The sequence below is a fragment of the Zootoca vivipara genome, chromosome 3 (assembly GCF_963506605.1).
Source record: "Zootoca vivipara chromosome 3, rZooViv1.1, whole genome shotgun sequence".
Classification (NCBI taxonomy): domain Eukaryota; kingdom Metazoa; phylum Chordata; class Lepidosauria; order Squamata; family Lacertidae; genus Zootoca; species Zootoca vivipara.
The window spans coordinates 119,867,841-119,893,830 of NC_083278.1; the positions used below are offsets into that span (position 1 = coordinate 119,867,841).

General features: G+C 55.8%; 2 protein-coding genes across 10 annotated transcripts; one reads left to right on the plus strand and one right to left on the minus strand.

The window, feature by feature from the left end:
• Positions 1–2,685: 2,685 nt before the first annotated feature.
• On the plus strand, positions 2,686–23,683 carry AGBL5 (AGBL carboxypeptidase 5). Of its 8 annotated transcripts, XM_035110760.2 has the most exons (18): positions 2,761–3,004; positions 4,906–5,212; positions 5,531–5,702; positions 7,118–7,284; positions 8,906–9,040; positions 9,461–9,638; positions 10,382–10,560; positions 10,940–11,459; positions 12,132–12,301; positions 14,639–14,774; positions 15,027–15,214; positions 16,404–16,603; positions 18,266–18,436; positions 20,425–20,510; positions 20,722–20,768; positions 21,003–21,163; positions 22,992–23,083; positions 23,280–23,683. In XM_035110760.2, exons 2-18 carry the CDS (start codon positions 4,971–4,973, stop codon positions 23,349–23,351), a joined length of 2,916 nt encoding a protein of 971 aa, XP_034966651.1. In that variant the 5' UTR covers positions 2,761–3,004; positions 4,906–4,970; the 3' UTR covers positions 23,352–23,683. The 8 variants fall into 8 exon arrangements, with proteins under 8 accessions (XP_034966649.1, XP_034966651.1, XP_034966650.1 ...); XM_035110758.2 differs by lacking the exon at positions 2,761–3,004 and adding an exon at positions 2,686–2,750 and having other exon boundaries at positions 22,992–23,683; XM_035110759.2 differs by having other exon boundaries at positions 22,992–23,683.
• A 150-nt stretch (positions 23,684–23,833) lies between these two features.
• Positions 23,834–24,522, minus strand: OST4 (oligosaccharyltransferase complex subunit 4, non-catalytic). 2 transcript variants are annotated; one of them, XM_035110767.2, is made up of 3 exons: positions 24,385–24,522; positions 24,116–24,289; positions 23,834–24,015 (listed from the first exon to the last, which is right to left on the minus strand). In XM_035110767.2, the coding sequence occupies exon 2, from the start codon at positions 24,286–24,288 to the stop codon at positions 24,175–24,177; it is 114 nt and encodes a 37-aa protein (XP_034966658.1). In that variant the 5' UTR covers position 24,289; positions 24,385–24,522; the 3' UTR covers positions 23,834–24,015; positions 24,116–24,174. The 2 variants fall into 2 exon arrangements, with proteins under 2 accessions (XP_034966658.1, XP_034966657.1); XM_035110766.2 differs by having other exon boundaries at positions 23,834–24,018.
• Between the last annotated feature and the right edge of the window lie 1,468 nt (positions 24,523–25,990).

Here is a 25,990-nt window from a genome sequence, read left to right on the forward strand (position 1 = left end):
AGCTCCATCATTTGACTGTTTCATTCCTCTAAACACCTGTGTGAAAGGCTTCTCTATTTCACCATCTGTTGCCTCCCACTCTTTAGCATTCCATAGAATCATAGAGTTGGATGGGACCACAAGGGTCATCCAGTCCAACCCCCTGCCAAGCAGGAAACACCATCAAAGCATCCTTGACATGCCTGTCAAGCCTCTGCTTAAAGACCTCCAAAGAAGGAGACTCCACCACACTCCTTGGTAGCAAATTCCACTGCCGAACAGCTCTTACTGTCAGGAAGTTCTTCCTAATGTTTAGGTGGAATATTCTTTCTTGTAGTTTGAATCCATTGCTCCGTGTCCGCTTCTCTGGAGCAGCAGAAAACAACCTTTCACCCTCCTCTATATGACATCCTTTTATATATTTGAACATGACTATCATATCACCCCTTAACCTTCTCTTCTCCAGGCGAAACATACCCAGCTCCCCAAGCCATTCCTCATAAGGCATCGTTTCCAGGCCTTTGACCATTTTGGTTGCCCTCCTCTGGACACGTTCCAGCTTGTCAGTATCCTTGAACTGTGGTGCCCAGAACTGGACACAGTACTCCAGGTGAGGTCTGACCAGAGCTGAATACAATGGTACGATTACTTCCCTTGATCTCTAGATGCTATACTCCTATTGATGCAGCCCAGAATTGCATTGGCTTTTTTAGCTGCTGCATCACACTGTTGACTCATGTCAAGTTTGTGGTATACCAGAACTCCTAGATCCTTTTCACATGTACTGCTCTCAAGCCAGATGTCTCCCATCCTGTATTTGTGCCTTTCATTCCCCCCCCCCAAGTGTAGTACTTTACATTTCTCCCTGTTAAAATTCATCTTGTTTGCTTTGGCCCAGTTGAAGTGTGATCCTGTCCTCTGGGGTATTAGCCAACCCTCCCAATTTGGTGTCATCTGCAAACTTGCTCAGGATGCCCTCAAGCCCATCATCCAAGTCATTGATAAAGATGTTGTATAAGACTGGGCCCAAGACAGAACCCTGTGGCACCCCACTAGTCATTGATGAGCACCCTTTGGGTTCGGTCAGTCAGCCAGTTACAAATCCACTGAATGGTAGCACTGTGTAGCCCGCATTTTACCAGCTTCTTTACTAGAATATCATGAGGCACCTTGTCAAAGGCCTTGCTGAAATAAAGGGCTATATCCACAGCGTTCCCTTCATCTGGATACTTCATGAAGGATACTGACAAGCTGGAATGTGTCCAGAAGAGGGCAACCAAAATGGTCAAAGGCCTGGAAACAATGCCTTATGAGGAATGGCTTAGGTGGAGTGTGGTGGAGTCTCCTTCTTTGGAAGTCGTTAAGCAGAGGCTTGACAGGCATATGTCAAGAATGCTTTGCTGGTGTTTCCTGCTCAGCAGGGGGTTGGACTGGATGGCCCTTGTGGTCTCTTCCAACTCTATGATTCTATGATTTCCTTGTTCTTCCTTTTGCTACGGACATACCCATAAAAGCCCTTTTTGTTGCTTTTAACCTCTCTAGCAAGCCTGAGTTCATTCTGTGCTTTAGCTTTTCTGACTTTGTCTCTACACGGGCTGGCTATTTGTTGAATTCCTCTCTGGTGGTTTCCCCCTTTTTCCATTTTTTGTACATATCCCTTTTAAATCTTAACTCAAAAGTTCTTTAGATAGCCACCCTGGCTTCTTTAGGCACCTTCCATGTTTCATCCTTGTTCTGGCATTCCTTCACCCGTATTGTGCTACTGGTCTTTATCAACAATTAAGTCTTCCCCTTAAGATCCTCACAGCTTTATGTTTTATCAAACCACATTTCTTTTCTACAGAGGAAATGTGACATAGAAAAATTATGTTCCGTTCAAAGGCAACACACTTGTTTGGAAAACAGAAGGAAAAAATAAATATTCTTGGCATTCAGAACTTCCTTGATTGCTTAAAATTTTAATGGTTGAAAAAATTAGAACATGCCATTTTGTTGGTACATCCCAGACGTAAAATTCAACCAGCAGACACAGAAACCTCTGTGATACTGTAAATTATAACCGTCTCTAAAATAGCTAGAGGAAGCCTTTTGCAGACCCAACCCACAATAGAGCTTCTCAGTCTCCCGTTGTAGAAAATGGCCTTCAGAGTTTGATCCCGTGCTCATTCTTCTCTCCAGAGCAAATGTAAAAGCCAAGATTTATACCTCAAGTATGATCCGTTTGCCTGTAAATCTCTCCACTGACAAACTGCTAATGGAATTTAAAAAATCCTTCAGTAGCACCTTAAAGACCAACTAAGTTTTTATTTTGGTATGAGCTTTCGTGTGCATGCACACTGAAGACATTCAATTGGCAGCCTGAAGCAACCTTTCCTGAGGCCGCGGCTCCTCCCGGGCTGGACTGAGACACCACGTGCTTCCCCAGCGCTTTATACCCTCGGCAGGCCCCTTAGCCCCGCCCTCCCCGCACTGTCACGTGTCCCAGAACGCGGGCAGTCTCCCCGCTCCAACGACGGCACCTCCCACCGCGCGGTTCCCATGGCGACCAAGCAGCTCCCCGGAAGGCGGCGCGGCCAGCCAATGGCGCGTCGCGTTGCTATGGAGAGGGCGGGCGGGCCAATGGCGCGCCGGGGTGATGGTGGGCGCGAGCTGCGGCCAATCCGCGGCGGCCTTTTTGTTGCCTGGGCAGCGGGGCGAGGGAAAGGGCTGGCCTGGCCCGGGGCCCCTGGCGGCGGCGGCGGCGGTGGAGGCAGAGGCAGAGGCTGAGGCAGGTGGGTTGGAGGGAAGCAGCGGGGCGGGCCAGGGCCGCATGCAAATGAGGGTCGTGACGGGGAGTTTCTGGCTCGGTGGCCCCGCCCCTTCGCTCTCCCCCCCGTGGGAGGAGGAGGAGGAGGCAGCAGACCCCAGCCCACCTCTGGATGAGGCCCTCCAGCTCGCCCGACCTACGGTGCCCCCCCACTCCCACCCCGTGAAGGCGCCAGGCCCCCTCCGTGACGTCGCTCCCTCGGGGGGGGGAGGAAGACAGGTAGACTGCCCCTGGGCAGGGAGGCTCCGCTTTCGACTGGGCTTCCCAGGACCTGCCGCCTGCCCGCTCGCCCGCCCAGAGAAAGCTCCCCGCCGCCTTCCCCCAGCCTCGTTGGGGGGGGCAGTTATGATGTCAAGGGGAGAGGGAGCCCCTTCCTCCCCCCCGCCTAGTTCCACGCCCCTTTTGCCGGCTCTGCTCATCCTCCACCCACAGGGGGCGGGGGGGGGCAGCAATAAAAGCTCCAAGCGGCGCAGCCTTTCCTCGCGGGAGAGTTTCTTCATCCCGCCGATCCATTTCCGTTGCCCTTTTCTGAAACTTTTCCAGCCCCGCAATGTTCTGCTTAAAAGGCACAGCGACCCGAACAGTGCATCGTGTTCACTGTGTCCTTTTGGCAGGCACCGTGGCCTTGTCATAGCTGCCAGGTTATCCCTTTTTTTAAGGGATTTTCCCTTATGCTGAATAGGCTTCCTCCCGAGAAAAGGGAAAACTTGGCAGCTATGGGCCTTGTGATACTGGCAGGTTTGTTTCCAGCCTCCTCCTATAGGAATCCTGATTATCCTTTTTTCACGGTTGCTGCAAACCAGGCTGATGTTTTCATTTTGTTGTCCCAGGGCAACTTAAGCCTGTTCCCTGATTAGCTGCTGCAAATTCTGGCACTTTCAGTATATATGCAGTCAAGGGGTTTTGCCCTGAGGTGCATCATAGAATCATAGATTGTAGAGTTGCAAAGGACCCTGATAATTATCTAGTCCAGGCACCCCCAAACTCGGCCCTCCAGATGTTTTGGGACTACAATTCCCATCATCCATGACCACTGGTCCTGTTAGCTAGGGATGCCTGATCTAGTCCAACCCCCTCAGTTTCATAGTTCCTTGCATTGAGCTGGATTTGCTGTTTTGCGGCCCACCTAGCCGGTGTCGAAAGATCCTTCTGGAGCTCTGCAGCCTGCTTTGGTTTTTACCACCTTGAAAAGGTGTGTGCCATCCACAAACTTTCCTACCTCACTGCTCACTCATAACTCTGGGTTGAGAGAGAACACCTCATGCCTGGGGTGCTGCCGGCCAAGCAGCCAGACCTGTGCCATTCCAGGGTCTCCTCCTCGGAAACACCAGCTGAGCCTTCTGGCTGGGCAGCCGCCTTGTCTTCCTGTTGGCAGGCAGGGTGCCCTTTGGAGGACCTGATTTCCTTCCTAAGCTGAGCCTGATGCTCTCTGTCAATGCTGGAGCGGGCCAGAATGTAAGAGGAGCAGGTGGCTCTAATGGTGATGCTGGTGATGATGGCACAATGGGCCTCTTGCAAGAAGTCTTTCTATTGACATGCCATTTTCATTCTGGCCCACTCCTAGAGACCAGTGGGGAGGGAGAGGGGAAAGAGGGTGATGGAGGGTGCCCAGCCGCTCAAATAGCCCCCAACATCAAAGAGTCGGACTTGTTTCCCTGGGTGATGTCCTGTATCTAGGTGCTGCTGGACAAAGAGGTTGCTTTGGTAAGCCTGCTCCCCACAGCAGGTAAATGACCAAGGGTATACGTTTATGCTTTTGTATTCTGGAGTGTGTAGTGGTTTCTCTCCCCCACCCCCCAGTGCAGCTGCAACAAATCCTTTTGGGGGGAAATTCAACACCTCCCTTGTTGTGCCTAGGAAGGCCTTCAAGGGAATTGTCTTTTGCTTTTGCAGTACTTGGAGTGTGCCAGAAAAAACATCTCAGGGTGGTGGGAGAAGGAAAGAGAAGAGAAGATGGATTTCGTGATTGGCAAGGCCAGAAATAGACTCGTGGGGTTTTTCCCTTGAGACTGTGGGCTTCCTCTCCTGGCAGCCTTCTTCCACTAGCAGGATAAGGAAGCTGGATCAAAGAAGTGAGGAATTGTGTGTACAAAATACAGCTCTTCCCTTCTGCCCTGTAGGAAATCCTCAGAACCACCTGTTGCAAAGAGGAGAATGAGCCCACTCTGCTGCCGGCGAGGTTACGATGGAGGTGCGCTGTGGTGGCCTCTTGTTCAGCTCCAAGTTTGACTCGGGGAACTTGGCTCATGTGGAGAAGGTGGAGCACCTGGATGGGGATGGGGACGGGCCCGGGAATGGCGGCAGCGGCGGCAGCAGCACCTCGGCCACCTCAATGGTGTTTGGCACCTCCCTCCCTATTGCTGACTACGAGTTCAATGTGTGGACCAAGCCGGATTGCGGAGACACAGAATACGAGAATGCAAACAGGTAAAGGAGGTCTTGCTAGGCACCAGGCATGGGGCTGTCAGGTAACGTCTTTCTCACCCAGGTCTTTACACCAGCAAAGGCCTTGTGGCTGGCTCCTTCCTGTGTGAGGCATGGCAGCTTGTCCCCTGGGCCAGGCTTTGCAAAAGGGCACCCGGGATGGAGTGTTGGGAGGTTGCACAGCAAATGAGACACCTGGATTCCATGTCCACCTGGCCTCTCAGGTCAGAGGTGGAGAGGACCTTGGGCTGATGTGGGGGGGGGGGTCAGGACCCCTGCCAGAGCCTTCCCTGACTACTCCTGGTCGCCTTCACTCCCCAGATCCTGGTTTTACTTTAGCGTGAGGGGCGGAGCCCCAGGCAAGCTGATCAAGATCCACATTGTGAACATGAACAAGCAGACCAAGCTGTACTCGCAGGGGATGGCCCCCTTGGTCAAGACGGTGCCCGTCCGGCCTCGTTGGGAGCGCATCCGTGAGCGGCCCGCCTTCGAGGTATCTCTTGGGCATGACCCTTGGGGAAGGACGTTGGACTGGTGTGGGCACGGCCTCTGAAAGCAGTGCGTCACAGGGAAGGGCTTGGCTTTCTCTTGTGGGGACGTGAACCTCTGTGAGGCAAGACCAGCTTTGGGCTGCAGATGGCTGGAGAAGGAGGGGAGCAAGGCGGTTTCCAGGCTCCAGTCAGTGGAGTTCTAACATTTTGGCTCCCCTGCCTGAAGTCTCCTTCCACCGTCCTTCCAAAGGACCAGAAAGTCATTTCCTTGCCTGCTTCCCCCTTGCCAAGAGTCAATTGCCTGCTAGGTTTGATTTCAGGCTGTTCTGCTCAGTCACATAGATGTGCTTGTGTTTATTTCTGTGGGAAAAAGCACGTGAGCTGCCCAGAAAGATGAGCTAGACTCCAGAGTCTGTATGCAGCCCTGGCATACACCGTCCTCCTAGCAAGAGTCCTGGATGTTAGCCAGGATCATTCCAATCTCTGCCTCCTCTTGCCCTGGCCCCTTGAACGGGCTCTGAGCAGCGAAATGACCCTCTCCCCACAACAGGCTTGTGTTATGACCCTGCCACAAAAGTGTAGGGCAGAGTGCTGAAGGTCAGGGGACCCGGCAGGTGGGCTGTGAACATGGTGTCCATTGCCAGGTATCTGATTCAGGTCGTGGCAGAGAGAATAGACTCTTCAGCCTGGCCCTGAACCACAGCAGGCTGTGTGTGTTGATGGATGTCTGTCATGCTCCAGCCACAAGGATTATTATTATTATTTATTATTTATACCCCGCCCATCTGGCTGGGTTTCCCCCACCACTCTGGGCGGCTTCCAACAAAGATCAAAATACATTAAAATATCACAGATTAAAAACTTCCCTAAACAGGGCTGCCTTTAGGTGTATTCTGAGAGCCAGTGTGGTTTAGTGGTTAAGAGCGGTAGACTCGTAATCTGGGGAACCGGGTTCGCGTCTCTGCTTCTCCACATGCAGCTGCTGGGTGACCTTGGGCTAGTCACACTTCTTTGAAGTCTCTCAGCCCCACCCACCTCACAGGGTGTCTGTTGTGGGGGGGGGAGGGGAAAGGAGAATGTTAGCCGCTTTGAGACTCCTTCGGGTAGTGATAAAGCGGGATATCAAATCCAAACTCTTCCTCCTCTTCTTCTTCTAAATGTCAGGTAGTTGTTTATCTCCTTGACCTCCGATGGGAGGGTGTTCTACAAGGCGGGCGCCACTACCGAAAAGGCCCTCTGCCTGGTTCCCTGTAGCTTCTCGCAGTGAGGGAACCGCCAGAAGGCCCTTGGTGCTGGACCTCAGTGTCTGGGCTGAACAATGGGGGTGGAGATGCTCCTTCAGGTATACAGGATCGAGGTCGTTTAGGGCTTTAAAGGTCATCACCAACTTCATTACCTCTTCCTTTTCCCCGTACAGATGGTGGAGACCCAGTTTGTCCTCTCTTTCGTGCACCGCTTCCTGGACTGCCGAGGTGCCACCACCTTCTTTGCCTTCTGCTACCCCTTCTCATACACAGAGTGCCAGGAAATGTTGGCACAGCTGGATGCCCACTTTGCAGAGTGCCGGCACCTCCCTGCTAGCAGGTGAGCCTGGCCTCTGACCCATGGCTGCCATCCTCCTCTCTGCCCCCCAACCCCCTCCCGCTTGGTCACTCCAGTCGGCTCCTGTGAAGTTGGCTGGGCCAAAACTCCTTAGGTGGGGAAGAGTTTGGGGTGTTGCCAGGGAGGTTATTGGGGCGCCATGAGACAGGGCACTTTAATAATAAAATAAAATAATAATAATAATTATAATAATAATAATAATAATAATAATTTTTTATTTATACCCCGCCCTCCCCAGTCAGAGCCAGGCTCAGGGCGGCTCACACCAATAAAATTACAATGAAACATAAAAAGCAATTAATTAAAATACAGATTAAAACACAGTATTAAAATTTAAAATGCAGCCTCATTTTGAGTAGTCAAATTCAAGCCATGAGGGAGGAAAAACGCAGGGGTCAGACTAAGTCCAACCCAAAGGCCAGGCGGAACAGCTCTGTCTTGCAGGCCCTGTGGAAAGATGACAAATCCCGCAGGGCCCTGGTCTCCTGGGAAAGAGCGTTCCATCAAGTTGGGGCCAATACTGAAAATGCCCTGGCCCTAGTAGAGGCCAATCTAGCCACCTTATGGCTCGGGATCTCCAGAATATTGTTGTTTGTGGACCTTAAGGTCCTCCACGGGGCATACCAGGAGAGGCGGTCCCGTAGGTACGAGGGTCCCAAGCCGCATAGGGCTTTAAAGGTCAAAACCAGCACCTTAAACCTGATCCTGTACTCCACCGGGAGCCAGTGGCTGCTTGGGGACTTTCCCAGGTCCTCGGTTGGACTGTGGGTCTCTCCCAGGGTTCTGTGTCATGTCAAAGATCCTAGCGGGGACTTTCTGTCTGTCTCCCTTTTGGTGCGGACTCTGGCACTGCCTGGAACATTTGGTTCCTTTCCCGCCGTCCCCAGGAGCTCCCTTTGGCCCTTTCCTTCCTAGCTTCCTGCCCCCCCCCCTGCTCCTGAAAGCGCTCAGGGGGCAGAGCGGCTTTTGCACAAATGCCGCCTTATTTTTGCTGGTTTCTGCTGTGTTGCCTTTCCCCCAGGTGGCTGTTGTTTGAAGATGTGTTTTGTTGTATGTGCTTATCAGGCACCCCCAAACTTCGGCCCTCCAGATGTTTTGGACTACAGTTCCCATCATCCCTGACCACTGGTCCTGTTAGCTAGGGCTCATGGGAGTTGTAGGCCAAAACATCTGGAGGGCCGCAGTTTGGGGAAGCCTAGTTTAGTTGTTCTATGTTGTTCAGGATGCTCTCTTTAATGAGAGAGGGGGGCTCTGAATGCTTTCCACGAAAGTGGAGCCTGCAGGAGCCCTCCTGGGCTGAGGCTGGGCAGGTCTCTTATCGGACAGCTGCTTTCCTTTGGCCTCTGTTGCCACCTCCTGCGATGGCAGCACTTGCGGGCAGAAGAATAGCCCTCCAGGGAAAGGGCCTCTCCAGTCCAGAAATGGCTAGCCAGAGCCTCCTTGGCAGCCTGCATGCAGGGCATGAATGGAACAGCCATTGCTGGGTGGTGTGAGGGACACGGCTGGTCTGCTTCCAAACCAGGGAAGGGGGTGGGGGTGGGATGGTCAGGAGAAGGCGGGAAGACCCTCCCTTGCCCATCTAAACTCATGTCCAACATTGTAGCACAGTTAGTCGGAAGGCAGGTGCAGACTCTAGGAAGGCTGAGGGGAAGCAGCGACCCACCGCCCACAGAGCGAGGAAATGCCCTAAAGGAGGACGTGCAAAGGGGAGGAAGGAGGCCCCGCTTCGGGGGACACCGTAAGTGCTTGCTTTGGTTCCCTCGCAAGGTCCAGGTGGCCCCACTGACGGAGGAGCGGGGCCCCGGGCGCAAAGTCAGGCTGCCTTCTGCCTTGAGGTCCCTCTGGACAAGAGCCTGGCTTTGCAGGGGGAGGGAGGAGGAGAGGACAGAAAGCCCCTCTGGCCACCTCTCTCGCAACAGGGCTGCGGGAATGAGCACAAGGGAGGGTCGGGCAACAAAGATCCTTGGGATCTTGGAGTGGGAATCCGATCATGGGTGGGGAAAGAAGAGGCTTCCTTGCATGCTGGGCAGGCGAAGGGGAATCTGGGGAAGAAACTTTCGGGGGGGGGGAAAGAGACTTTAAAAGAGAATCTTCCTTCTGGCCTTGCGGGGCATTGCTGGCTGGGAGAAAAGCAGGCTGCTCTCTTCTCTACCTGCAGCTCCCTGGACTCCATCTACTACCACCGGGAGCTGCTGTGCTACTCCCTGGACAAGCTGCGGGTGGACCTGCTCACCATCAGCTCCTTCCACGGCCTGCGGGAGGAGAGGGAGGCCCGCCTGGAGAAGCTCTTCCCGGACAAGCACACCCCCCGGCCCCACACCTTCACGGGGAAGAGAGTGAGTTGGCTGCTGCCGCCCCACTTGGGCAGGATGCCCTGCCATTGCTGCTGCCCATGTGGGGAGCATGAGGCTTGGGCAGCGCGGCCTGCCCTTGTTTCTGGATAGCTGTGGACACAAGCAGAAGCCCTTTTGGCCCACATTGCCTCAGACAGGCACCTCAACACCCTCCTTCCTGGTTTGCCTCTTGAGCATCTTCCTCGACGTCTATGCTTTTCTCTGCAACCGCTGCCCCCAGTTTTACCCACCCGCCCTTTCTGATTTCTGCCTCCTTCCTGCTCTGCGTTGGCTCATCGTGCCTCAGCGTCTTTGTCTCCTAGGTCTTTGTTCCTTCCCTGTTTTCTCTCTGTCTTCCTGGCCACCCACATGTGCTTCCTTCTCCTGCCATCCTCCTGACCTGTGCCATCCCCAGCTCTGCTCTTCTTAAACAGAGCATAGAAACCCCCTTTTCAAGCTGCCTCTCCCAAGTTCAGATCTGTCAGTCTCCCCCTTTCCTTTGGGTGAGGCTGCAGGCGGGAGTGAGCTCCTTCTAACTGATGCATGGGGATAACTAGTTCCAAAGTGGTGTGGGAATAAATGACCACACAAGCGGATGGGTGGGCAGGAGGCCTGTTGTGGTAGCTTTGAGAGGAGCAAGAGTCCAGTTTGGGAAAGGAGCAGATCATCCTCTCTCTCTCTCTCTCTCTCTCTCTCTCTCTCTCTCTCTCTCTCTCTCTCTCTCTCTGCCCCCAATGTCCCAGCAGGTGTTCTTCCTAAGCAGCAGGGTGCACCCGGGAGAGACACCCTCCAGCTTCGTCTTCAACGGGTTCCTGGAGTTCATCCTCCGTGAAGAGGACCCTCGGGCCCAGATGCTGCGTCGCATGTTTGTCTTCAAGCTCATCCCCATGCTGAACCCGGACGGAGTGGTGCGGGGCCATTACCGGTGAGTCCCTTGCCAAGCAGGGGCTTGGTTTCTGGAGGGCAAAGCCAGCATAAACACAGAGGGGTGGCCAGCCCCAACTCAAGTCCCAGGCTGGTGGGACAGATCCCTCTACAAAACCTCTGTCGCTGCAGACTTATGCTAGGTGAAGGCTGGGCGAAGGCAACTGGCCAGTTCAGTTGGCCTGGAGAGAGACATTCTTTGGTTGGGGGGGGGTCCTCTCCCACCCCCCAACCCATCTCAAGGGAGCTTTGGCCCAGAGGTGGCGGCTGGTGCTTCTCTCTTCCTGCCTGAGACACCCCAGCGACTGCACCCAGTACCCAGGAGAAAGGCGTCTTTGCCCAGCGTGGCTGACCCCTCTGGCTGCTTCTCTTCCCCACAGGACAGATTCTCGTGGTGTGAACCTCAACCGCCAGTATCTGAACCCTGACGTTGACCTGCACCCGGCCGTCTACGGGGCCAAGGCCGTCATGCTCTATCACCACGTCCACAACCGCGTTCAGCCGGGCTTGCCCGACTGGCGGGCCTGCGTCCCTCCCCTCGGCACCAAGGCTGCCAACCAGCGCTCCACCCGCAACGGCCCTCCCGGCGAGGAGGCCCCCCTCTCTGAGCTGGAGAAGGCCAACAACCTTCGCAACTGTCCCAGGGATGCTGGCGTCCCCTCGCCTCAGGACCATGAGGCCTCAGAGGCACCAGGGAGCAAAGACCAGGATGTCTGGATCCTCTCGGAAGATCTGCCTCCCGCGCTCTGTGAGGAGGAAGCCGAGGTCCGCTCTCCTCCCGCCCCAGAAGCCATCCCACCGCAGCAGAGTGGCCTGGCCTACTACGTCGACCTGCACGGGCACGCCTCCAAGAGAGGCTGCTTCATGTACGGGAACAACATCTTCGAAGAGGCTCACCAGGTGAGGAGGAAGAGGAGATCAGCCGGAGGTCCGTGAGTCAACAGTGCGCAAGAAGGGAATGGGGGGAGGGACGCACAGTCCCAGGCTTGAGGTGTTTGAAGATCCCCCTTCCTAGTCCAGCCAAGGCTCTAGTGCAGGCATCCCCAAACTTCGGCCCTCCAGACGTTTTGGACTACAATTCCCATCTTCCCCAAGCACTGGTCCTGTTAGCTAGGGATCATGGGAGTTGTAGGCCAAAACATCTGGAGGGCCGCAGTTTGGGGGTGCCTGCTCTAGTGCCTCTGAAAGAGCAGCAGCTACTGCTGTTGTGCTTTTTTCTCTGATGACTAGGCACAATCTGGGAGGGCCATTGGAGACTTCCTCCTCTTCTTGGGTGTTTGGTCTGCTGAGCCTCAGCCTTTGCCCCTCCTGGCCTCTATCATTTGCTGCCTGGGATTCCAACTCCATCAGCTGCATTGTGCATGCTCCCTTCTGCGCATGCCCAGCCAGCTATTCTGTTGGCCCTGTGGCAGGAGGTTGAGCTGGGCTGGAGAGGGGCAGCTGTCCGCTGGGGGTGGCTGCTGAGTCGCACTGTGGACTCTGCTGGTGTCAGTTTCATGGGGTGAGCTCAGCTCGCTATGCCTGAGCGTAGGGGAGAAACGGCAGCCCCAACCTCCCTGGTTGATCTTGCAGGTTGAAAACATGCTCTTCCCCAAGCTCATCGCCATGAACTCGGCTCACTTTGATTTCTCGGGCTGCAACTTCTCCGAGAAGAACATGTACGCCAAGGACAAGCGGGATGGGCAGTCGAAGGAGGGCAGCGGGCGCGTGGCCATCTACAAGGCCTTGGGCATCATTCACAGGTGAGCAGAGGACACAGCCTCACCGACAGACCAGCCACTTATGCCTTCTGCTCTGCACCCACCTTCAAACAGCTTCAGAACATGAAAGATTCTGCCTCCGTAAAGAGAGACCCCTTCTAGATCAGCTCAGAGCTGATTTGGACCATGGAATAAATACGGCCGGGAGCACCAGTCCCCACCTCCTTTTAGAGCCGCTTAGAGGAACCTGGCAGAATAGGCAGCCGGGGAGAGTTGGGTGGCCAAAGTAGGTATGTATCCATAGTGGCAGTGCTGGCTGAGGGCAGGAGTGATGGATGAGGCCCATTTCATTGTGGATCAGAGTCCGCGTTTGGGCAGAGGTAGCGTGTGTTGGTTTGTTGTTGTTGTTTAGCCGTTTAGTCGTATCTGACTCTTCGTGACCCCATGGACCAGAGCACGCCAGGCACTCCTGTCTTGCACTGCCTCCCGCAGTTTGGTCAAACTCATGTTCGTAGCTTCGAGAACACTGTCCAACCATCTTGTCCTCTGCCGTCCCCTTCTCCTAGTGCCCTCAATCTTCCCCAACATCAGGGCCTTTTCCAAGGATTCTTCTCTTCTCATGAGGTGGCCAAAGTATTGGAGCCTCAGCTTCACGATCTGTCCTTCCAGTGAGCACTCAGGGCTGATTTCCTTCAGAATGGATAGGTTTGATCTTCTTGCAGTCCATGGGACTCTCAAGAGTCTCCTCCAGCACCATAATTCAAAAGCATCCATTCTTTGGCGATCAGCCTTCTTCATGGTCCAGCTCTCACTTCCATACATCACTACTGGGAAAACCATAGCTTTAACTAGACGGACCTTTGTTGGCAAGGTGATGTCTCTGCTTTTTAAGATGCTGTGTGTTGGTTAGGGTGGTTCTATTCCGATCCGTCTTTCTGGCCTGGGGGCAGCAGGGCTCCTCCTCCTCTTTCTCCTCCTCCTTGGACAAAAGTTAGCCCTCTTCCTCTCCACCGTTAAGGCTGGATACTTGGTGGTGGGGGATGAGTGTTCAGACCCCTGGGCTCTCACTTGTGGGGTGCCTCAGGGTTCTGTCCTCTCCCCCATGCTTTTCAACATCTACATGCAGCCGCTGGGAGAGATCATCAGGGGGTTTGGGCTGGGTGTTCATCAGTATGCGGATGATACCCAGCTCTACCTCTCTTTCAAATCAGAACCAGTGAAGGCAGTGAAGGTCCTGTGTGAGTGCTTGGAGGCGGTTGGAGGATGGATGGCGGCTAACAGATTGAGGTTCAATCCTGACAAGACAGAAGTACTGTTTGTGGGGGACAGGAGGCGGGCAGGTGTGGAGGACTCCCTGGTCCTGAATGGGGTAACTGTGCCCCTGAAGGACCAGTCATTTTGGACTCAAAGTTGTCCATGGAGGCACAGGTCAATTCTGTGTCCAGGGCAGCGGTCTATCAGCCCCATCTGGTACGCAGGATGAGACCCTCCCTGCCCGCAGACTGTCTCGCCAGAGTGGTGCATGCTCTGGTTATCTCCCGCTTGGATTACTGCAATGCGCTCTACATGGGGCTACCTTTGAAGGTGACCCGGAAACTGCAACTAACCCAGAATGCGGCAGCTAGACTGGTGTTTGGGAGCGGCCGCCGAGACCACATAAGACCGGTCCTGAGAGATCTACATTGGCTCCCAGTACGTTTCCAAGCACAATTCAAAGTGTTGGTGCTGACCTTTAAAGCCCTAAATGGCCTCGGTCCTGTATACCTGAAGGAGCGTCTCCACCTCCATCATTCTGCCCAGACACTGAGGTCCAGCGCCGAGGGCCTTCTGGCGGTTCCCTTGTTGCGAGAAGCCAAGTTACAGGGAACCAGGCAGAGGGCCTTCTCGGTAGTGGTGCCCGTCCTGTGGACTGCCCTCCCATCAGATGTCAAAAACAACAACCAGATTTTTAGAAGACATCTGAAGGCAGCCCTGTTTAGGGAGGCTTTTAATGTTTAATAGATTGTATTTTATTTTTCTGTTGGAAGCTGCCCAGAGTGGCGGGGGAAACCCAACCAGATGGGCGGGGTATAAATGATTTATTATTATTATTATTATTATTATTATTATTATTATTATTATTGGTTCCTAAACACTGCCAGGTGGAAGCGTCTTTTATCCTACCAAGCTGCTTCTGGGTGTGGGATCAGTTTTTTAAAAAAAGGGGGGGGAGCCTGTGGTGAGCATGTCAGTGGAGCTGGGTGTGCACAGGAACACGTTTTATTGATAACATTCACAAGAATTGAATTGCTGTCTTTTAAAGTGTCAAAGTGTGTGTTTTTGTGACACACGTAGAGACGTTTGCAGGAGGCAACCTATCACCCCCTCTGTTCCTTCTAGCTACACGCTGGAGTGCAATTACAACACAGGACGATCCGTCAACACAGTTCCAGCCGCTTGTCACGATAACGGGCGGGCAACCCCCCCTCCTCTGCCAGCATTCCCCTCCAAATACACAGTGGAGCTCTTTGAGCAGGTATCAGCCTCCCCCCCCCCTTTATTAGATGAGCTTTGCGCGGGTGTCAGTGGGTGCATAATTCCAGGGATTTGCCCCTGAGCCAGAAGGGGCCTCCTTGAGTGGTTTTGGCCAGGCAAAAGGAGGCTGCCTTGGCCACTGCAGCAGCAGCAGCAGCGAGTCTTCCTCTCTTAGCTGTGTTGACTGCGAGAGCCGTGAATTTGCCTGGAGTGTCACAGGGCTCAGGGCTTCCTGGTGTCTCTCTGTGCCCAGGTGGGAAGGGCGTTGGCCATCGCAGCGCTGGACATGGCCGAATGCAACCCCTGGCCCCGGATCGTCCTTTCCGAACACAGCTGCCTTAGCAACCTTCGTGCCTGGATGATGAAGCATGTGCGCAGCATGAGGGGCGTGACCGGCTGCTCCCGGAGGAAAGGGGCCAAGACTCCTCCCAAGGGGACCAAGTATGGAGGCTGGGGAGAGGCTGGTGGGGTGATGCCAGGGCTCCCAGGGTCCCTCCCAACAGGCCTTCCTGCTCTAGTCAGGATGCAGGACCTTGGCTTATGTCCCACAAGCCCCTGGGGCCCGTTGCTCTTCTGCTCCTGCTGCTGCCAGCAAAACCTCTTCCTCCTGGTCCCATCGAAGGCTCAGGAGAAGAACCAGGGCCGACCTTTTGCCAATCCCTCTCCCCAGAGGATTATTGCACAGTAATACCTCGGGTTACGAACACGATCCGTTCCGGGTCGCAGTTCGTAACCCGAAAAGCTCGTAACCCGAACGCGACCCGAACCGCCATTTTGCGCATGTGCAAAGCGCTATTTTTTGCGATTTTCGCGCTTTGCGCGTGCGCAAACCGCGCACGCCACTTCTGCGCACGCGCGGGGGCGAAAATACTTCCGGGTTTGCGCAGTTCGTAACCCGAATTGTTCGCAACCCGAGGTAGTCGTAAACCGAGGTACGACTGTAGAATCATAGGATTGTAGAGTAGGAGGGGATCCCAAGGGCCATCTAGTCCAACCCCCTGCAGTACAGGAATTACTGATAAATCTCATTTTTGGGTGGCCCACTCAGTCACCTTCAGGCCTGAGGACCGGTTGTAAGGCTTGAAACAGCCGTTTCCAAATGGGATGGGCATGTCTTAGTATGGAGGGGGCAGGCTTGGTCTGAAGCATAGCAGTGGATCCCAGTCAGATTTTCCAGAAAGAAGTTTCCTTTTCCCTAGCCGTGGTTGGCTTCAGCAGGGGTCAAAGTTACCCTTTTGGGGTCAATGTTACCCTTTTGGAATCAGCGTGGGATAAATGCCCCCAACCACAGTGACGGCTGGCAATATGCAACTGTGTGGATTTAAATATCGGAGGGGGGAGGGAGAGAATGTGCATTTGTGCCCATTGCCCACGTACTTCTTTCTAGCAGGATAGAGGGACTGAGAGGCTGGGTTAAAGGGTAGGTCTTGAGGAGGGATGATGTCATGTTGCAAGACAGAGTAAACGATGGGGGCCTGGGGAGGGGAACCTCACCCGTGCCCCTATTCAGACACGTTGAGAAACGAAACCTGGTGCGTCAGAGGCTGCCTCTTCCTGGGCCACCTCGCAGGGCGGGCGCGCTGGGTTTCTGCCCCTGCGGTGACGCCCTCCCTTTGGCCTTCCCTCCCAGCGGGGTCTCTGCCTCCAACTCCGAGAACTCCCTCTGTCGGGGCCGCAGCTTCATCAACGGGAGCAGCAGCCAGCAGGCGGCGTCCCCGCAGGTCAAGACCTCGCCCAGCTTCACCTTCAGCTGCCCCCACCCTGACGGCCCCCTGGGCATGGGCCAGGGGCCTCAGAAAGGTGCCTCGAGGGTGCTGGCGCTCGTGCGAGGTAAGCTCTGCGGAGGATCCGTGCTGGGCGCAATCCGGAGGATCTGGGAGTGGCTGCGCTGGCAGAAGTGACAGCCTTGCAAGAACCTCGCCTTTTCTCTTTCTTTCTTTCTTTCTTTCTTTCTGTCTCTCTCCCTCCCTCTTTCTCGTGAAATAAAAGTGTTCCACAATAGATGCCAGTCATCCTGTGAGAGCTGGCCCCCAGCCAACCCGAGCCCCCCGCCCTGCTCTCTGAACCGAGGGGAACCCCAGGCTTCAGGGGACCTGTGGGGGTCTTATGTAGAGCGCTGGGCAGAGGCCTGTGCTGCTGCTGCTGCTGCTGCTGGTGGCGCCACTCCTGAGGAAGCGGCAGGTGAGCTGGTCCTGCAGGGAAGGAGGGAGCTCTCCAGCAGCAGGGCGCCTGCTAGGGAGGGGGGGGGTGTCCTCTTGCCAGCCACCATGTGGCAGTGGGCCACGTTCCTCTCCCACGCTTCCTGCATGAGGCGAAGCCGTTTGCCTTGGGCTCCCTGCCATTGCGCCACTGCCAGCCTCGCCTGCAGCTCCACCTGCACAAACACCCCCTTGCCCTCCCGGCTAGGCTACTGCTGCGTCCTTGCCGCTGCATTGTGGCACTGCAGGTGCCACGGCAGGTGAGGGTGCAGCTGCCAGCAGCATTGTGGGTGCAATGGCAGGGGCAGCGGGGGGCGGATCTGCAGGGGGGCAGTGGTGTTGAGCATCTTGCCCACCAAAACATGCTGGGCCACCCCTGGCCTTTGGGATCCTTTCTAGCCCTGTGAGGCAGATATGGATTGAGGCAAAGATGAGATCCTGAGCCTCTCCCTGCCAAGGGCCAACCATCCTCCATCACCAGCTCGGCTGCCCCCAAGGTGACCCAGCCGGCTTTTCCCATGGAGTACCTGCCTCCCTGCCTCCTCCCTCCCACAGCCAAAGAGTTCAGCCGGGGGTTGGTTGGGCTGATAAGAGCACCATCCGGCAAGAAGAAGAGAATGGTGTGCTGAGAAAGGAGGAAGGACCTGGGCAAAGCACAGGCAGGCAGCTGAGTGTGGCTTCAGCAGCCCTAGCACTGATGCAGAGATGCCTCTCTCTCTTTCCTCCTCCTCCTCTTGCTCCTGAAGGAAGGATGAGGGCACTGAAAGAGCCTGGATAGAGAGAGAGATAAAATGCAGTCGCTGAATGCATGAAAGGATTGTGGGATTTGTGACCCCACCCCACCCCACGGAAAGCTTCCGGTTTTGGAGTGTATTAGGAGGAGAGGGGGCTGCTGTTCCCTGCCTCCCCCCACAAGATGGGCTTCTCCCTGGGCTGAGGTCAGTGGCCCTCCAAAGGCCACATCGCCCCAGCCAAGCCGTTGCCTCTCCCCGCTGCTGCGCCCCGCTCTGGGTGGTAGGTGGTGCCCGACAGCCCTCCGGAATTGGATGCCACTGTGCAGGTGGGCTCCCTTGGGGCAGCAGATAGGTGGCACAGATCTGCCCCCCTCCCCAAGTGAACGGAACAGCCGCGCTCTCAAGAATTGGCCTTTGTTGGAGACAAGAGAATGGATTTCCCCAACCCCACCCCCGGCTTCTTCTGGGCAAAATGTGTTCAGGCCCTGTGGAGGAGAGGTGCATGATGGGGCCACCCCCTCGCAGAACTAGGTTTTGCCTTGTCCTTTCTCCCTGCTCAGAGTCGCGTGTCCAGGAGAAGCGCCGTCACCAGCACCAGTCCTTGCTGCGAGCAGCAGTGAGCAACATCCAGGCGCCCCCACCTCTCTCTTCTCCCACCAGGACGGCCTCTCACCTCCAGCTGCCGACCGGCCTCAGCTCCTGCCCCCTCCCTGCCCCCCTCAACATGACCGGTGCGTAGTCCTTCCTTCAACCTGCTCCCCACCCCCCACCCAGCTTGACTAAAGGCCGCCTTGGCAACACAAGTGTGAGCCGGTTGGCTGCTGGAGCAAGCCCAGGGCAGAGGCTGGCTGGCGTGTCAGTCAAACTCTCAGGTGCCACCAATGGGAGCTGCATGACAGCTGGCAACTTGGCCTGAGTCAGGGGAGAGGGGGAAGCAGCAGAAGCAGGGAACCTCTCGCCTTCCTTTCTCTTACCAAAAGTCCCCAGTCAGTCGGGAGGTGGTGATAAAGGAATTAGAGACCCACGGTGTATCTTTCTGATCTCAAGAGTTTCAAAGGTGTAGAAGCGAATTCTTGCTACACCGGGGACTGCCTCCCAGTTCCTGCTCTCTTTCCCAGCACAGCCCGACTCAGCTGCGTCCTGCTTGGGCGGCCCGGCAGGAGCAGAGCTTAACCCTTGGTGCCCCTTCTCTCCTTAGCTTGTTTACCCTGCCTGGGGAAGAGAAGGAAAGGCAGGCAGGAGAGCTGCCTTCAAAGAGCCTTGCAAAGATGATGCCTCTTCTCTGTTGCTCCAGGGGGCAAGACCAGGATCTGCAGGGTCTTCCTGGGAAGCAGATTTGAGCAGAGGGTCCCCACCCGAGGGGCAGCATCACGTTCTTAGTCATTTCTTGTCAAGTGCGCACCCTGCGTTTCACCTCCTCTGGGTCTCGTGCTGCTTTCAAAGTATTAAAATGTATAATTTCTTCCGTGTCTCTTTCCAGTTGTAACCCTTTAAATATGACATGGTTTGGCAGTAAGTAAGAGATGGTTGAAGCTGCTTCTGCCTGGGACCCTATTAAGGATTCTGGCCAGAACTTTGCACTGCTGCCCAGGGCTCCCTCCCAGGAACATGGTGTTGTGAGCAGCCTTCCCCAGAGGCTGAAAGGGGTGGAACATGACGCCTGAACCAAGTGACTGAGAAAGCCCAGCCTTGCAACTGTATTCCGTGTTAAGAGTGTAAAACTCAAGCCTTTCTTTTTTTATATCATTTAAAAGGGGTGACCAGCAGTGCAGTCAGATAATGTAAAACTTCAGACTCAACGGTTTTAGAAGAGGCAGCACGTGTGACCCTCCAAATAGTCTCAGATTCCCAGCCTGGCATGATGGGAACTGCAGACCAGCATCCTCTGGAGGGCCCCAGATTAGCCATACAGACCAGTGTTTCTTATTCCCTTGCAAACTGATTCTCGGTGGGAGAGCCTTTTCTCAGGCTGGGGCAAAGGAGCAGAGATGGAGGCTCACGGCGCAGTTTTGGCATTGGGGGTGGGAGCTGCTCAGGAAAAGCCAGCAGAAGATAGCAGTGGGGAGCCAGCAGCAGTTCCTGCCCCTGCATGGGGGGGCGGGGGGGGGGGCAGGTAGGCAAGCAAGCCGGCTGTTTGACCCACTTTCTCCGCTGACGCCTGGAATTGTTCCAGGTGGAGAAAGGGAGGTGGCAGGCTCTCCTAAGAACAGCCTGCTGGATCAGGCCAGTGGCCCATCTAGTCCAGCATCCTATTCTCACAGTGGCCAACTTGCCCTGAGCGGGGTTTGAGCACAAGAGCCCTCTCCCCTCCCGTGGCTTCCAGCAAGTGGCACCCAGAAGCATTGCTGCCTCTCTGGAGCTTGGCATTCGGCCTGAGCACTTTTGCTTTTGGCTTGGCTGATTACTCTGAAGATGTGCTGACCTATAACAAGGGGAGTTCTCCATTGGTTGAGGGTACAACCAGTCCTAGAGCCTCATGATATGTTCTCAGGGGATCACCCCCCCTCCCTGTTGCTGCCACTTGGAGGCTGGGCAATCGGAGGACAGTGCAAACTGGTCCCTCCGGCCAAGGAGGGCTACCATGGACTGGCTAGTGGCCTCTCTCCTTCTGCTGTAGGGCAGCACAACCCTTTGCCAGCCAGTCCTTGTAACCAGGGACACCTCTTGTTGCCTCCAAGGATGTTCATCTCCCTCCCTGCCCCTCTTGTTGGTCACGCAGGCCCTGGCTGCGACGGACTGCAGGAGGCAGAACACCCCAGTGAGGAGCTGAAACCGCCTCCGCCTTGTGGCCTGGCCTTGCTGCAGGTAAAGGGCAGTGGTTAAACAGCCGGGGGGGGGGGGCTGGACTCTGCTCCTAGCTTGCACCCTGAGCCAGAGGTTATGGGCAGCAGTCCTCTTTCTCTCTGGCAACCAGAAAGCAACAGGCGGCATGGGCCTTGGTTTACTTCCCTCTGCTCCACTGCTCATGGCAGCTCAAGCAAGCCAGGCAGCCTCTGACTTCTCTTTCTTTGGACAGAATATTTCAAGGCGGCTGAACAGCGAGCAGCTCTCAGAGACACCCAGGTACTGGCTGCAAGACAGCAAACAGTGAAAGCACCGGGGGGGGGGGAGGCAGAGTGTGCTTGAGGTGGAACAGGCATGAGATCAGGAGAACAGAGCCTGTCTCGGCCGCCTGGAAGTTTATCCCTCCCCAGGAACCGAGGCAGACCTTTGGGGCTGCTGCTCAGCATTTCCAAATTCTCTTGCCTGAGTGGCTTGGCTGCTGAGCCCACTCCTAGTCTTGTGCTCTTCCCACAGGCTGGAAATCGTGATGCCTCGGCCGAGCCGGATCCCCATCCGCAGGAGACCGGCTGGACAGCCCCAGCATCTGCTCAGCCTGAATGGCTGCAGTGACGACTCCTCCCTCAAGGTGTGGAAATACACCCCCTCACAGCTGCCAGCTCAGAGTTCCCTGCCAGGTAGGTTCATCTGCTAAAGTGCCGGGGGCGGCGGCGGGGGGGCGGGGGGCGGGGAAGGAGATTCCCTATGCCCAGGCCTGCTGGACTTCCAGAGATGGCACCTTAGGAGGCTTCAGCTCCCTCATTTCCTGGCTCAGACAGCAGCATAAGACAAGCCTGCTGCTGGCCCAGCATCCCGTTCTCACAGTGGCAACCAGAGGCCTGGGGGAAGCCTCCAAGTTACAGAGCACGTCCTTCTCCCTGCAAAGCACCTTGTATGCGAGGTTGGTTTCCTTGTCCTCCATGAATCCCTACACACCCAACCAGTCACTGTCTTCTACAGGAGGGGACACCAGCAGAGATACTATTGCACCAGGAGGTCCAATCCGTGGTGTCAGAATTGGGCCTTCAGTAGCAGCATGAGGCACATTTTCTTCCTTTTCTAACACAAGCCTTTCAAGTGGAGGGTTTTACCCCAGCTGGTATCTGTTTCAGAACTGAATGGATTTATATATGCATTGCTTTAAACTATTATTCTCTGTGTAAGCTTTTTTTAATATATGAAAGTGTTTTAGCTGTACACACACACACACACAATTGTTCTGTTTGCTTTTACTGCATAGTAAACCGCTTTGGGATGCCTTGTAGAGAAGGAACCCATAAATGAAATAATTTATCTAGTAGTCTCCTTTTAAAGCCACCTGCAATATTGGTGAACATCACATTTTGTAGAAGTGAAGTTAATAGTTTTAATGTTAATAGTTTTAATTACATCCTGTGGGGAAGCCTTTCCTATTTGTTTCTCTCTCAACCTGCTCTCCTGCAGTAGATTCATGGCATTCCACATTCAAAGGTTCTAGTATTAGGAGTCTGGCGGCGGCGGCGGGGGGGGGGGGGCACTTTCCCCACATCATCCATTATTCTGTAAGCCTCTAACTCTGGCAAAGGCAAACTCGGCCTTCCAGATCATGGGTAGGCAACCTAAGGCCCATGGGCCGGATGCGGCCCAATCGCCTCCTAAATCCAGCCCACGAACGGTCCGGGAATCAGCATGTTTTTTCATGAGTAGAATGTGTCCTTTTATTTAAAATGCATCTCTGGGTTATTTGTGGGGCATAGGAATTTATTCATTTTTTATTTTGTTTTAAATATAGTCTGGCCCCCCACAAGGTCTGAGGGACAGTGGACTGCCCCCCTGCTCCAGATGTTTTGGGACTATAATTCCCATCATCCCTGACCACTGGTCCTGTTAACTAGGGATGATGGGAGTTGTAGTCCCAAAACATCTGGAGGTCCAAGTTTGCCTATTCCTGCTCTAACATGTCCCTCCTTAGAATGGGGTTGCAAGTTCCCAGAGCTGATGAGGCTTTTAACTTGCTCTAAAGTTTCTATGGTGTTACTGTATGGTTTTGTTTTACATTGTTGTAAATTGCTGCAGTATATTTCTGTGATACAGAGGTAGGTGTGTGTGTGTGTGTGTGTGTGTGTATGTATGATAAACCAGGCATCTCCAACCTGCGGCCCTCCAGATGTTTTGGCCTACAACTCCCATGATCCCTAGCTAACAGGACCAGTGCTTGGGGAAGATGGGAATTGTAGTCCAAAACATCTGGAGGGCCGAAGTTTGGGGATGCCTGTGATAAACCAAGTGATATCCAGCATCATCTAGTCTAAGCCGCCCCTGATTCAGGAGTGCCACCATGACAGCACCCCCCCCCCAAGCAGCCCTTTTTGCCTATCGAACAGCTAATTCCTGTTAGACTAACCTCCTGCGAAGCCTCCCTCCCATGTTTCTGCCTTTTCCCATCGTGGATTTGTTCCTGCCGCTGATCGCCTGCTCTCCTTGCAGAGTTTCCGCTGGAAGTGCCCGAGCTGACAGTCACGAGTCAGAGGAAAGAGCCGCTTTTTCTGTGCAACCCTCCCAACGCCTTGCTGGACGAGGTATGGCTCCCCTGCAGCCGCTGCCCTCCCCTAGAGCCCCCGCCCTGTAGGCCGAAGAGGAAGAAGAAGCCGCCGAAGCACACCCACCGCAGCATAGGCAGCGGCCACCCTCCCCCTTGAAGCAGCTCGGGGGGCAGCCTCGCCCCAACGGTGACACCGCTCGCCTCCCCCCCTGAGCTAGATCTCTCTGTTGCAGCACATCCCGGGGCAAGCAGATTCCCCGCAGCTCACCTACCACAAGATCCTGTCTTTCTGCACAGAGGCCTGATCCGCCAGGGGGGCCGGAGCAGCTGCGGCCAACCCGTTCCAGCGCCTCCGCAGCCGCCCCACAGCACGCCGGCGACACGACGATGACGACGACGCTTTCCCCCATGGTGTGCCAGAGACCACCCAAGGCACCCTCCTCGCTGGCGTCCGGCGAGCGCTCGCCCCGGCCTCCCCCCAGCCCTCCGCCCCGCCCCTGCCCCTTCAAGCCCAAGCTGCTCTTTGGGACGCGGCAGCCGATGGTCCTGGCCCTCAGCCGCCTCCCCGCCTACCAGGGCCCCTCGCCGCTCTCTCCTGGCGGCGGCCAGCTGCACAAGGCACCGCCCAGGGCCTAGCTCTGCTCCCCGGGGATCCATCTCCTCTGCCCTGCAGACCAGCTGGCCCCGCTCCGCCAGCCTCGCCCCCCACCCACCAGGCCCTTTCTGCAGCAGCTGTGTACATAGTTGGTTACTGGCTCGGAAGCTATTTTTTGACATGAGATTGGTCTTGTGAACACGTTTCTATTAATAAATTTCGTTTGACAAAATGGAAAAAAAAACAAAACCCAGCGGCGGGCGTCATTGCCAGCATCTGCAGGGGCCGCGCGGACCCGGAAGAAGAGCGTCAGGGGGGGCGTCGGGTGGGGGGCGTCGCTCCAGCCATGGCTTCCTGCTTGGCGGCGGCGGCTTCTTCTGGGGGTGGGACAGAGAAACGGGGAGAGGTGAGCCGGGGGGGGGACCTTTTCCGACGAGGCCTCCCCCGCCCCCTCCGCCTCCCCCCCAACGGTACCTGTCCTGGCGCTGCTGCTGCTGCTCCTCCGCCCGCTGCCCTCCCCTCGCGGGGCGTCGTCACTCCTGCTTCTTGGGGTTGTTGACGGCCACGTAGTGGTAGAGGACGACCAGCAGGAAGAGCGAGACGCCCAGCATGTTGGCGAAGATGGCCAGCTGCACGTCCGTCACCATCCTAGGCGGGCGGGGGGGGGAAGAGAGGGAGAGGGTCAGGCCGGGAGGGGAGGGAAGCGGGCCGGCGGGGGGGGGGCTGAGGCCGCGTCTCCTCACCTGGCGGATCCCGATTCCTCCCTCGATCCCTCGCGCTGGGCCCGGCGATCGCGGAGACACGTCTTCCCAGCTCCAGCCGCGGCGCCTTGTGGGAAACGGGCCGGACTTCCGGCGACGCTCTGCCCCTCGCCTGGCTCCAGATGACTTGGGACTACGATTCCCATCATCCTTGACCACTGGGCCTGTTAGCAGAGGGATGATGGGAGTTGTAGTCCCAAAACGTCCCATGCGCTCGCCCTCCCCTCCGCTCTGGCCCTCGGCTACTCTGTGCTCCACCTCTCTCTCCTCCTCTCCCTGCGGGCAGAGCCTGGCCGCGCTCTTCGTTTCCCCGCCGCTCGGCGAAGGAGGCTCGGCTCGGCTCTGGGGCGCCCCCTGGCGGCCACGGGAGGAGGAGGAGGCGAGGGAAGGGAACGGGGCTCCCCGCCGCGCGCCCTTCTCGGCCCCGAGTCCCCCTTCAGGCGCGCTCCAGCCCGCCCTCTCTCAGCAGCCCATCGCCTTCCTGCACGGGAAGCCCGCTCCGCAGATTCACACGTTACGCTCAGTCCGCGAGTCAGGCGTGCAGCGGCGGCGCCCCGTGCAAGGCGCTGCCCTGGCAGGAGAAGAGCGCGGGGCTTGGAAGGAGAAGCGCTCGAAGGAGGAGAGCCCAAGGCAGCGCCTCTTGCAAGGAATGGCTGCGGCCGGGCAACGGCCTTCTGCACGCAGGGCTGCCGCTCCTCCCTCGCCTCGTTCTCCTTCTCTCCCTACTGGACCTTGGGGTGCCCCACCCCCCGCCTGCCTTGAGGTTTGGCAGGCAGGAGCTTCCGAATCCCACATCAGAGGATCCCCACCGACTCGACCCTAGGGCACCTCCCTCCCCTTCGGAGGCTGGGATGCCTGCATTGCGAGGGGTGGACTAGATGGCCCTTGGGATCCCTTCCAACTTTACAAGTCTGTTATTCCAGGACCAGCAAGGGCATTTTTTGCCTAAGACGCGTGTGGGTGTCCCGGGGGGGGGGGTGAGGAGAGGAGCCCCATGGGGTCTCCCTCCATCCTGTCGCCTCTCACTTGCGTTTTCTCCAGGTTGCTAAGCCAGGGCTGCAACCTTTGGCTGTAGTTGCACAATGCAGGCTCCTCTGAGGCAGTGGACTCAGTGGGGAAGCAGCCCAAAGCCACCCCATTACCTGCCTGGTCACACTGGAGATGCCACTTCCCCCCAAAGCTTGCTAGGTCCAGCCAGTGGCCGCCAACCCTACAGGCAGCTCAGCCTCTTCGGGCACCCAGCCTGAGACCCGTCCTGTCCATGGAGTTGTAAGTTTTCATGTGCTTATTCTTCATCTCAGGAATGTGGGTTCGAGTCCCACATTGGGCAAAATATTCCTGCATTGCAGGGGTTGGACTAGATGACCCTTGTGGTTCCTTCCAAGTCAACAGTTCTATGATTCTGTTATCAATGACTCTAATGACATGAGTCAAATGACAACCTTGACATGAGTCAGTGTGATGCAGCAGCTTAAAAAGCCAATGCAATTCTGGGCTGCATCAATAGGAGTATAGCATCTAGATCAGTGTTTCCCAACCTTGTGCCTCCAGATGTTTTGGGACTACAACTCCCATCATCCCTAGCTAG

Bases quoted from the DNA above. Each gene is read 5' to 3' on its own strand.
- OST4 (XM_035110767.2), bottom strand. From the start codon at position 24,288: ATGGTGACGGACGTGCAGCTGGCCATCTTCGCCAACATGCTGGGCGTC.
- AGBL5 (XM_035110758.2), top strand. From the start codon at position 4,971: ATGGAGGTGCGCTGTGGTGGCCTCTTGTTCAGCTCCAAGTTTGACTCG. The intron at 5,213-5,530 runs GTAAAGGAGGTC...TTCACTCCCCAG, and splicing joins GAATACGAGAATGCAAACAG to ATCCTGGTTTTACTTTAGCG. The intron at 21,164-22,991 runs GTAGGTTCATCT...CTCTCCTTGCAG, and splicing joins AGCTCAGAGTTCCCTGCCAG to AGTTTCCGCTGGAAGTGCCC.